Here is a 12,210-nt window from a genome sequence, read left to right as displayed (position 1 = left end):
ACCAGGTTAAAGATGCCACAGCATTTGAATGACTTCTTTCAGAGGCTTCAGTCCACACCTCCATCCTCACCTCCTAACTTTAAGGTACCTTGACAGCACATTTTACTTTTAACTCTTACGCCCACTGAAGGATTTTAGGACAGCAGCTCCATTGCTATTTTGGATAGATATGACTAGCTTGTGATGATTCAACTCAACAGAGAGGAGAGACATTGTACAGACCTTTACTTGGCTTGATAAAACTATCATGAAAAAGGAAACGTATTTTAGAACACTTCAGTATTTGCTCTCTATGTATTTTATAATTTAATTACACTTTTTTATTTATGTTTCTGTATGTTTATTTAAGGCTGTTTGACTATAAGGTCAAGGATGAATTTAGTAAAGTGGATCTGTGAGGGTGGAAGAAAGATCGGTTCAATGACAGGACAACACGTAACAGAAAATGTGCACTAATTATTTGTCCAAACCACATTACAGACATCCATGTTAGACAGTGCAATCATCGTAAAAGCGTCTCGAAGGAATATACCATTTCTTGTTTACATTTGGTTAATTAACATGATTCAAAGTTAGTTATTTAGGGTAATATATAAAACATGATGGTAATACTTTCATTGTACAATATCAGAGCACAACCCACACAGCAAAATTACAAGTTAATACATTTTCAGCAAGAAGAAAATGGCAACGACAAGAACTTGAGTATTATTTGAAATGTAATTTAAGTGGACACTCAGCACGGAGAAAGATAAATCCTTCATTATATGAGAAGAATTCTTATTTGCCTTTTTGTGTTAGATTTTAGTTGTCACTGTATTTGGAAAGCGGCTGCCAGCCGACAGTTCTTCTGGACTTTGAGCTAAACTTTACAGTGATACTTAAAGAGTAGCACAGTACATGTGCTTAAAACATCTCCAGTTACATCCACAGCAAAACAGGATGAATTCCTTTTCATTTTTGGTATAGCAGGGATCCTGAATACAAAAAATATTTGTTACCTACATCTAGTGTTTATCTACTCAAAATTGGTCTAAGTCCCAAGACCGTTTTTTAAGGTCTCAGTTTTCACTCTGATTGGAAAGCATTTGTATTCGATCTTGTCTCTGCCTCAGACCTGGCGGACTCTGAATGTTAAATCAAGACCACCACTGAGGATTTTTCATGGATTTTTATGCCATTGGTCTTGCCTCAGTCTCGTCCTGCCTTTGTTGTGTTCTTGACTTGGTCACAAACCTTAAATGTCTTGGACTTGTCAAGGTCTTGAAGCACTCTGGTTTAGGGTATGTCTTTGTTATTATGGTCTTGACAACAACACTACCTACATCACCAAGTCTGAAGAAGGATTTATAGCCTTCTCGTATCCAAAGCATCTTTGGGAACACATGGAAAACACACTGTTCAATGCTGAATAAAATGGTCCAAACTTAGGATCTATAAAGCTTTTCGACTCTTCACACTGTCTTCCTCTGCAGAAAGGGTTCACCGAGTTGTCACAGAATTTGAAATATCTAAATTTCTGTGCACTTGAAATGATTTTGTGGACTGCTGTTTACAAATTCAGTAATCTAGTAGAAACTCAACACTAAAACTGTTTATCATATATTTGTATATCAAAATCCTAGAAAACACTCAAAATACACATTTGGCCATAAAACGTTACCTTTAAACTGTTCTTGTACATGCATCTCAAATGATCTCAAATACATTCAAACATCACAAAGCCCAGATATAATCAGCGCTAAAGTGCAAAATTACAACCTCCGGAAGTAAACGTATACACCGCAACATTAGCCGTTGCAGCATTACATGGCTTTTAATAATGTGCTTGCTTTTAAAACAAGTTGTAAACTCCTCATTAGTGTTTTAAAACGTCCGATAGTGTGGTCGAACTCTGCAAAGACTTCGTTAAATGTATGACATTGAAATGGGCCAAAACACTGAAAATCTACTGTGGAGCAAACACGATGAATCCTTTGGGCTGTTCAAGCTCGAAATATAAAGACCAATAAAGCTGTTTAAGCGTATGAAGGTAATTGACATAAAACATAATACAGTACTTTACCTAAGCTGCAGCCTGACGCCAAAAAAAAAGACAGTGAAGGTGTTGCTTTTATGAAGCGTGTGTCACTGATGTACTGGCAAACATACAGTATCTACTTCACTACCCTCAATCATCCTTCAACGTTGACTTTGCTGCCACATTGACCAATCCTTTTTGATACTGCCCTTTTGTACTAAAACTATAAATCCTCCTTAAACACATCTCTCATGTGTATTTACAAATGAAAAATAAGACTTTATATTCAGATTTGATTTGATCGTATTGAATGCCCTCAGCTTATGATAAAAATTAGAACGATGTGTCTTCACCTCTTGAGATTTCATATCTAGTCTGCCATAAAGATGAAACCCAGAAAATCAGCAAAACTTCATGTATAGCCTACCATCTGAGTTTGTTGTTTGCAGACATAAAATCCATACAAATATATCAGACACATTTATCTCCCATGAAGTCCATCCTGTGATCCAGCAGTCATTAACATCTCCGTCTTCTTTTCTGAGGCAACAGGATTTTTTTCTCTCACACTGCAGTGTATTCCTCTCTAGTCTTCTTCTCCTGATCACCATAACCGTCGACCAGTGTAGTTAATCGGTGCTGTTGGCATCTTCAAGTAAGAGACAAACAGGGAGTGAACACCTCTTAGGTTGGTTATTTTTACAAATAATGTTCCTTAAAACGTGTTTCTCCCATACTTACAGTTCCCCCGTTCATGACCAGAGCCATCTCAGTGGGCTGATAGACGTGCCCTCTGAAGGCGATGCCAGGACGTGCGCTGCCCTGGTTACTGTGGTACGTTCCAGATCGGAGAGCTGACAGATGAGCAAGGCAGAGCACACACAAGTTACAGACAACAAATTAAATCTGATATATTGACTGATAGTATCCTCCATGCATCAAACTTACAACTGAAGCATAACTTTCTTATACCGTTTGGGTAAGTCAGTGGCTGTTTACACCCACAGTAAACCCACACAGGTGATAGTAATTATCATGGTTGATTACACTGTGACGTGTGATTAGAAGCTGAAGTAGTGTCTTATTTCAGGGGTTGTATCCTCCGAAGGATGAGCTTAAAGACTGATTACGTTAGAGCGATGTTTTGAAGAGTGACACATTTTGAGGGTGGCTTCAAATGCAGCCGACAGATGCCTCAAACTGATGTTTTAGGATCATGGAGGATACATCTCCAACTCAGCCCAAAATTTAGCGATACAAATGAAAGGGGGCTTTGAAACTCAAATTATCTTTAAATTAATAGGTTAAGCTAAGTTGGTTTTGTATTAGCTAGTTCCACTGCAGCCAGGGTAACAGGGTAGGGATGGGAACAGCTGGTAATCCTCTGTAGACCACCTCACATTTCAGTTCAGCCTGAGTTGTCTATGCGAACTACGAATTCATGCTTCCCTGACTTGGGCTACCATACCTCTTGCATTCGTTTCTTGCGCCAGTTGAGTTAACTTTTTTCAATGACCTCAAGTAACAGTTATAAAGTTATTCCGACCTCTGCCCTTTAATGCATGTCTACCCCACTATCTCAACCCCCAAAGTTTTGGATTCTTTTCAACTGTCCTATACATGTCATGCAAAAAGGCCCCCAAAAATAATCTAATAAAACTGTTGAGAGATCTAAAGTTACAGAGTTACAAAGGGGGACAAGTTATTTTGGGAAACCAGATTTCCACTTAATAAAGTCCCATTAAGACTTCCATACAAATTAACTTGATTCAATGCACTTTCCATGAAGCTTTGTCAGGTATGGTTCGTCCCTGGGTAAAGAATTTGACGGTGCTCAGAAAAGATTAAGCTGGGTTGTCAGTTTAGCTTAGCTCAGTAAAGAGCACTCAACACATGTTTAAACAGAGTACTTTAAAAACAGTTGTCTTAGTGTGCATAAGTCTAAAATCTGCCCTTGTTCTCAAGGCATTCTGCTATTTGTTTTGTAGGAAGGAGTCATTGAGAGTTCAAAAAATATACAATAAATGTATAGACTATAAATCATTGGGACAATACCAAAAAAAAAAGCTGCTCCATCATGCTAGATTTCACTTTCAAAAGTGTGTAGCATTGTGTATCGGTTAGGTTTTGATACATTAGCTGCACACCCCCAGTATTTGGCCAATCGGAATACGTCAAAGTTAACCATCAGCTATCCTCACATTAATTTGTGTCATATTGCCAACAACTATGAGGTTAGCAGTCACGATGCCTGAGAAATGAGAGGAGAGAGGAACATGTGTTCGCTGAAGACCTTGTGGTAAAACAAAGCACATTTCAGAGGGGGTTTTGGACACATGGCTTAGTGAGTTCGGCAACATGACTTTGAACGAGTTTAGCAGGATCACAAGCAGGAAACAACAAACGTGTCTTGTGATAATGTGTTTGCTTCCTGTGTCCACTTATTTATTAGAGTGGAATTTGTAAAAAAAAAAAGGAAGTAACTTGAACAATAATGCAAATTAAATCTCAATTGGATGAGTTATCTTGCAAGACACATTAAAAAGGAATACTACAAATTTCAGCAGGAACTACAAAGACAGGTTATTATCGAATAGGTCAGTTGGCAGAGGCCCTATAAATCGAAATGTAAGTCATGTAGGGCGTTCAGTTAGTTGCCTATCGTGCAGGGTACAGCCCTTTTAATCCTACGACCTCCACAAGGCAGCCTATAGATCAGCTCACCAACATACAATGTTTCGTACACAGACTTTTTACCACAAAAGGTATTAATGGTTGCTCAAGTGCGATGGAGATTGGGAACTCTCCTATTAAGTCTCTACTCATGCTGTTGTTTTTGTAAGTGCAGCTGGTTGAACTCCATTTAATTTGGTGGCAATACCAATTTTGTTTTGTTTTGATACACCATGTAATTAACAGAAAGCCTCCTCTTCCAGTGATAAATTTTATTGCGATCAGTAACAAAATGTAGATTTTTCTTTTAAGGCGACTTAATGAAACATATTGCCAGTGAAATGTCAGCAGAGCAGCCACACAACGCTAGGTTGAACTAAAGAAAGAGGCCGGGTGAGCTGGTGTTTGTACAAAGAGAGGACAGCTTTTATAAATCAGAGTTGAAATAAAGTGGGATTAATATTGTGATGTAAAAATTTACCTACTCTTCAAATTCAAAGTATTTACTTTGACAGCTTGAAAAACAAGACATTTATGGTTTGAATGTGAAAGAAAAGGAAGGCACAGCTAGTTTATCCCATTATCGTTGAAATCCTTAAACATAGGAGCTATTTAAGGTAATTCATTCACTAATATTTGGTGCAGCCCACAATCATCCCCCACAGTGATTATCCCATGTGGCCCTGACTGATAATGTCTATTAGCCTTACTTTATAGGGATTTACTCAGTGTTACATAAGACTCCTCTGTATTACTCTGCTTCGAGTTGCCAACCATATCACAAGACTCCAGAAGTCTTCAGTCTGAAACAACACTGTTACTTCTGCTACTGCCTTCATTCTTTGTGTATTCTTTGATATGATGAGCAATCGAAATGACTCACACATCTCTCTGCAAGCCTGGTAGATAATAAAGCTCTCATGAGGTTTAATTGGATTATGCTTCATTTACAGCAGCTAAAAGTGAGTCACAATGTTCAGATGACAAATCTATGGCACTAATGTATGGTTATATGCAGCCTTCCTATAGGCTGCAGGCTGAAATGACATCTTAAACAACCTCAATTCTGCTTAAAATGTGGTATAGTGTATTCAGCCAGTCAATGCACCACTCCAAAATATTAGTTTTTTAGCCACCAAAAAGGACTTGTTCGATAGCAGCCTCAACAGCAAACATTTCTGCTAATAGGAACTACTGATAAAAGCTGACAGTAACATAAGTCAGAGCTAGCAAAATGTTTGCAATCAGTGTTTTAAATAACAGATTTTTTTGAGTTTTTGTATTTATTTAAAGCACAGATAAATAAAAATGGCAAACGCAACAGAAAATCAGTGCATGAGGAGTGAAAGCGAGCCGAGCTAAAGTTGGCTCATGCTTCTTGCTTCTCAATTTATAATTTCAATGAACGGTCTGACCACTGACTATTTTAATATGGATTGTGTATCTTTGTGTCTTTCTGTTGTACCACAGTAAAGTCTAAAATATCCCCACAGCGGGCACTGCTGCTGACATAGTGTGCTGGTGACAGTTAGCTTGTCCAACACCAACATAGAAGTCTAGCCTTGCTGCTTACCATTGCACACACTTAAGTTGAAGATTAAACGTCAAACATCCCTCATGTCGGCACAGTCAACAGCAACACAGATTGTTGTGATGCTCAGTTAATTGGAGTTCAGTGTTTATTTTTATTACGTTTTCTCTAGCCTTCCTCCATTACTCCTCTTACTCTAATCCTGTATGAACACAGGAGGAACCACCATTTCAACAGAGCTGTAAATCATTCTTTTGTTCATCAAATATCCTATAAATAACAAAACTGCTCAGTAAAATGTACACGTGGACATAAATCAACATGAACATATGTATCACTCTAGAATCCAGTTTGTTTGGTGCATAAATTAACTTTACAGTTTAGCCCATGTCCCATCTGTTAAAATGGAGGAAGCCAAGTTGACCTCTACTGCAGCCAGGCAGCAGGGGGAGCTGTAAATGTTTTTGTCACTCCCAGTCCTTTATTGCTCCGTCCGTTAGTTAGTTATTAAGGCAGCTGATCATGCCAAGCTTTGAACAACCTCCTTTCAGAGTTCAGAGATAAACTTGTTCCTGTAAAATGTCAGGCGCCATGGAAGTGGGTTATTTGTTGTTTTGTGTCTTTTTTTTTCATTCCCCTGAATGACTGTGACTCTAGGAAACACAAAGTCATTTTGGCAAATATTCAAGGCAACATGCATTTATACTTTCAGTTGCCGGGCAACAGTGTTTGCATGACCAGCAAACACTTAAATTCCATATCTTTGTGCTCAAACTAATGGCTTAAAAAATGCTTTTAAAGTTTTTTGATTTCCACTATAGACTAAACACACACAGAAACACTTGACAAAAGCTTACTTGCACCATGCTCCTCGATAGAAAAGGCCTGGTTTTCTTGGAAGGGTCGATGAGAGGGTACAGGGAGCTCATCTCCAAAAGGTGGAGGAGAGGTCGGGTGACTGGTGTCAAAGAAGCTTTGTGTGTTGGACTGTTGAGGTTTACGCAGTAAAAGGTACGTCTCAGGGATAGCGTGGAACAGCAGCAGGATCCAGCCCTGAATGACCAGGGCTACCGCCAGTGCGGGCTCATCAAACACCTTTGCTTCCTTCTTTCCTCCCACCAACCTCTCCCCCTTCCCTTTCCCCCTCAGCGTCTGGTTACCATAAAGATAAAAACCCAGCCATGCCACCCATAGCAAAGCTGAGGCCAAACTCGACAGGAAGAGCCAGACAGCGTTGCACTTCCATCTCTGCTTTTCATTTTCTCCTTCTCTATCTTCTTCACTTCCACCTGCTCCCTCTCCCCCCATCTCTCCTCCACACAGAACCACCCCCAGGGAAAGCCCCATAGCTATGAGGAGCAGCCCCAGGGTGTAGCTGCATGTCAGAGCAAAGTCTAAAGGTGGATATTCACAGGCTGGGTGACCCTCTCTTACTACAGTCAGCAAGACCCATTCAGCAGAGATGATTCCCTGGACGAGAGCCAAGGCCAGGCCCAGCGCTGCAAGGGAGCTGCCTGTGGGGCTCGCCTGTCCGGCCACCAGCTTCTTGAGCCTCACACCCTGCACCAGTAAACTTGAGAAGCAGAGGGCAAAAAGGGGCCCCCAGAAGGCCCTACGGACCACACAGAGCACCTGGTTCTTGCCCACAAGAAATGCTAATGAGATGGAGAAGAGTCCGAGGAGCGTGCCCAGGAGCAGCAGGAGAGGCCCAAAGCCTGAACGACGGGACGGCTCAGGGATGGAACGCAGCTTGACCAGCAGGAGCACAACAAGGACCAGGGAGCAGAGGCCTCCGCTGCAGGCCACAGCCTCCAGAACCACACCCCACACCGACTCCAGGTCACACAGAACTCTGTATGGGGGTTCTACGTCCACACTGCAACCACGGGGAGGAGGAGGAGAGGGCAAGGTCCAGGCGAAGCCAATCAGTGGCAGGAGGTAGAGGACGACCTCCATCTTAGAGAAACAGAAATGAAGGGATGAGGCACAGAAATGGTTAAATGAGTGATAGAAGGGAGAAAGATACAGATAGATAAACAAGTGGAGTGACATTGTGGAGGAGGATGCAGGGGGGGGGGGTGCAGGAAGGTGAAGTCGTGATTCATCACTTGTGTTTGTTTATACAGCATCTGTGTGCTTCATAATGAAAGCACACAATACATATAAAGACCACATAGACCTTTATAAGAGACATATACGTTTTTTTTTCTCTCTCCTTTCGAGACATACAATCACACAAGCACATATTCACAGCACAGAAATGAACTGCTTTTAGCACTGGGCAATGGTTTCCATGGGAACGGGAAACAGCGTGGGCTGACTAAATGGCACACTGGGCTTTTGAGAAGTCGAGTTTCAGTATCCAAAAGCACAGAGAAATCTGCACAAACACACACGCACACACAATGTTTTTAAAAACCTGTGAGGACCTTCATGGACATCCGTTCCAAAATATTAGTCAAAATTCTACCTTCACTATAATAACAGGCTGACTGGAGCCCATTTTTTGAGAGGTAATGGAAAACACAACAAAAAAACAGGCACATACGCACATGCATACATACAAAACAGACCAGCATCACAGCCATTTAACTCTTAAATTAACCATCCATTCCAAACTTACCACTGATAAATGTTAAGCTTTATATCCTGATTAGTGACAATTAAAAGGCATCAACATGTTTCAAGCAGAATTCCTTCAACTTCGAAAGAAATTCTTTAAAATCCGATTTTATGAAATCCTCGAGGCAGCAGACACAGTTTACATTTTGTCGTTGAAAATGGCTCTTTTGTTGTTTGCAGCGCTCAAAGCTCCGACTGTTTCAAAGTACAAAAAAACCTCCCCATCTATGTCCTCCTGCTTCAGTATCACAGCCTGTTGCTCCATGAAAAATTCACAATTATGATGCATGCCTTGATACTTCACACACCCACACAGTCAAATATATCTTCTGCCACTCTTGGGCAGAAGATGGGCTCTCTCTCGCTCTCTCTCTCGCTCTCTTACTGTCTCCCTCTGTCCCCTTCTTTCTGCTCACTCTGTCTGCTCATCTGTGTTTCCCTCCCTTCTGCTTCACACTGAATCTGCGGAGGTGTCAACAGAGATGCAATCCCACCTTTACTTCTCATCACCCACACACACAGAGCATGGTTTGCTGATGCACCTGTCTATACGAGGAAAAATAGGAAGTAAGCACAGCATATAAACCACTGCATATCCAGCATTTGTCACTTATTTGCACATCTTGGTGTTATATGCTGCCTGCTGGCGCCCCCATCTTCTCACATTAAGAACTTCAGGAGATGTAGCATCATGTTTGAGTAGCAGATTGGACAAAAAAACAACTGGAGGTCTCTTCAGGAAGCCAGTGGACAAGTGTGTGTTTCAGAGTGATGGTAGGCTTTGGATGAGGAGGGGCAAACGGTCAATCTAAACCAAGGTGAGCCCTGCAGCCATGTGACCGTCCTAGTAAAGTGTTACATAATACCCGTGAAGACATGATTTAGCCAAGTCTCCCATCGGAGGGGAGTAATCTCTTCTGCAGGTAATGTGCATGAATGTAAGGATTGAGAGACATGAGGTAATACCAAGACATGTAACAACCACTGAACAAGCTAATCGACTGTTTAAGATCTGCTTTGATGCTAATAGACATCATAGTGAGCTCAAACATTGGCAGAACAGGAGTAGCCAAAAAGCTGGTTTATATACACAACTACATTCACAGACTTTAGATGTAAGTACAGTAGTACACACCTGCTCCCGCTGTGTCAGACAGGACTCTCTTATCCGGATCATCAGTCCTCACATGCCAGTGAAAGAAACCAAATGTAATTCAGCCACTTTTCATTTTCTTCTTCCAGGTTACAATGCCATCAGTGAGCTTAAATTACTTTTACTGACCTACTTGTGGTTATAGTTTTAATACTGTAATCTCTTAGGGAAAACACCTGGCTACATCACAAATATGGGTTACGGCAAGAAAAGAAGAAGAAAAGAAGTAATCAAACAAGATATACGTAAATATTGTAAATCAAAATAAAACATGCAGACATAAAATCACACATACATAGTCTCACACACATTCATCTTTATCCTTACAATAATACATGTAGCATACAGTCATTGACAGTCAATCTAACGCCCATCATGCCATTCAGGAATTTCTCGGAGGTCCATAAAAAGGGTCCCCAAACAAAGGTTTTTTTATTTTATTTAGTTTTTATTTTAAAGACGCGCCTGAGCCCATCCCCCAGAAACTTATTGGAAATAACTAATGTCTGTAAATCTCCTAGAGATGTCGCTATTTTAGGGTATCAAAGAAGCAGAACATTAATGTTTCACAGAGTTTGGGATTGGGAAACAGATTCAGAAGGAGTTTTAAGAGAAGCGTGTTCATCGCTTGTGTTTGGTCCTGTTTTACGTTTGACACTCAAATGAAGGGAGCTGTGGGAGACAATTGGGCAGAGAAGTGATGACCAATGCAGGACGTCAATCCCTAATCTGCGTAATCCACAAGAGGGCCTTGTTAAGTGTTGCCCTTCCTATAATCCCATCTTCAGCTTTATCTGACCTCAACCCCTTGCACACATCACTCACACACAGTGGGCACAAGGTCAGGTCACAAAGGTTGGATTGGGTCATCATGGGAGTTAGTTTTTCTCCTGTTCACCACAGGAAGTGAACATTTGTAATACATTGTTCAGGAGTAATATGGATCACACTCCATTGTAAGCAAATTATAGTAAAACCATAAAAGATGGCAAATCATGTGACCTACAATAGTCATATATATATATATATATATATATATATATATATATATATACACACACACACATATATATACAGTATATATATGTATATATATACACACACACATATATATATACATATATATACTGTATATATATATACTGTATATATACATACACACACACATATATACATACATATTACCTAAAAGTAATATATATATATATATATATATATATATATATATATATATATATATATATATATATATATATATATATATATATTACTTTTAGGTCTTCATAAGCTCCAGACATTTGTTATGAATTGGTTCTATCCAGCGCCATGGAGATGTCGCAACTCTCTCTCTAAATGGTGCTGGTTCTATCCAAATAAAGATGGTAGTGGGAGAAAGAGAGTTGTGTTGCATCGTGTGTTGGCTCCACCTGCTGTCAACATTGAGGATTACAGGAAGCTAAAGCAAACGTAAAAAGGTACTGTTTTTCAATATTTGTCTTTAGTCATTGGACATTAAGCATTGAGAGAATTAGAAATAATTTTAGTGGACATTTCAATGGGATATCAAAGAGAGTATTTTGTAACTCTTATGGCAGGATTGATTTATTTACCAATATTCAAAGTCGCCTTGGTCCTCCAACAAACTCATTCTGAACGTTTGCTGCAAACTAACGGTCAAAAACACATCATGGGCAGTAACACATCCTGTGAAGTCAGTCATTCAAACATGCATCTACCAACAACATGCATTTTCTTATACATCCCTATCTAACTTGTATTTAAAAGTACATGTCATAAATGCTTTACTCAATAATGCTATAGAGAATCTAATACTCTGATTTTGCAGGACATATGCCATTACATTTAAAGCTAAACTCCTGCACACTGACTGACTTACAAACAGTTATTGGCAATGTATTTGTACTAAACCATAATAACTTTTTATTATCCTTTTGCAGAACTCTGATGTATACATAATCTTACCTTTGGTGACCTAAACTTGTTCTTTAACCTCTGGTGAGTCTACCTCTTACCTTTATTCAAAATTCAAATTGTGTATGAACACTTTATGAACACAGCCTTGAAATTCATTAAAAACTATTAAATGATAGCTGTTATTGCATACTCTACATTGAAACAATTACAGTTAAGCCTTTAACCCATAAATTGATTGACTGGCTCTATAATATCTCAGGAACGGGGCCCTCAACA

General features: G+C 39.8%; 1 protein-coding gene across 1 annotated transcript; it reads right to left on the bottom strand.

Annotated features, from left to right (window-relative positions):
• Window positions 1-436: 436 nt before the first annotated feature.
• Window positions 437-9,403, bottom strand: gprc5bb (G protein-coupled receptor, class C, group 5, member Bb). The gene is made up of 5 exons (XM_079336816.1): window positions 8,848-9,403; window positions 7,082-8,180; window positions 2,762-2,874; window positions 1,940-2,669; window positions 437-1,903 (listed from the first exon to the last, which is right to left on the bottom strand). Exons 2-4 carry the CDS (start codon window positions 8,178-8,180, stop codon window positions 2,625-2,627), a joined length of 1,257 nt encoding a protein of 418 aa, XP_079192942.1. The 5' UTR covers window positions 8,848-9,403; the 3' UTR covers window positions 437-1,903; window positions 1,940-2,624.
• Between the last annotated feature and the right edge of the window lie 2,807 nt (window positions 9,404-12,210).

The sequence above is a fragment of the Symphodus melops genome (assembly GCF_947650265.1).
Source record: "Symphodus melops genome assembly, chromosome: 2".
Lineage (NCBI taxonomy): Eukaryota > Metazoa > Chordata > Actinopteri > Labriformes > Labridae > Symphodus > Symphodus melops.
This window is presented reverse-complemented; position numbering and strand designations above follow the sequence as displayed.

Excerpts from the sequence above, each read along its gene's own strand:
- gprc5bb (XM_079336816.1), bottom strand. The coding sequence starts at position 8,180 with ATGGAGGTCGTCCTCTACCTCCTGCCACTGATTGGCTTCGCCTGGACC. Across the intron at positions 2,875-7,081 it reads TATCGAGGAGCATGGTGCAA|CTCTCCGATCTGGAACGTAC; the intron begins GTAAGCTTTTGT and ends CTCATCTGTCAG. Across the intron at positions 2,670-2,761 it reads TGGTCATGAACGGGGGAACT|ATGCCAACAGCACCGATTAA; the intron begins GTAAGTATGGGA and ends TCTTACTTGAAG.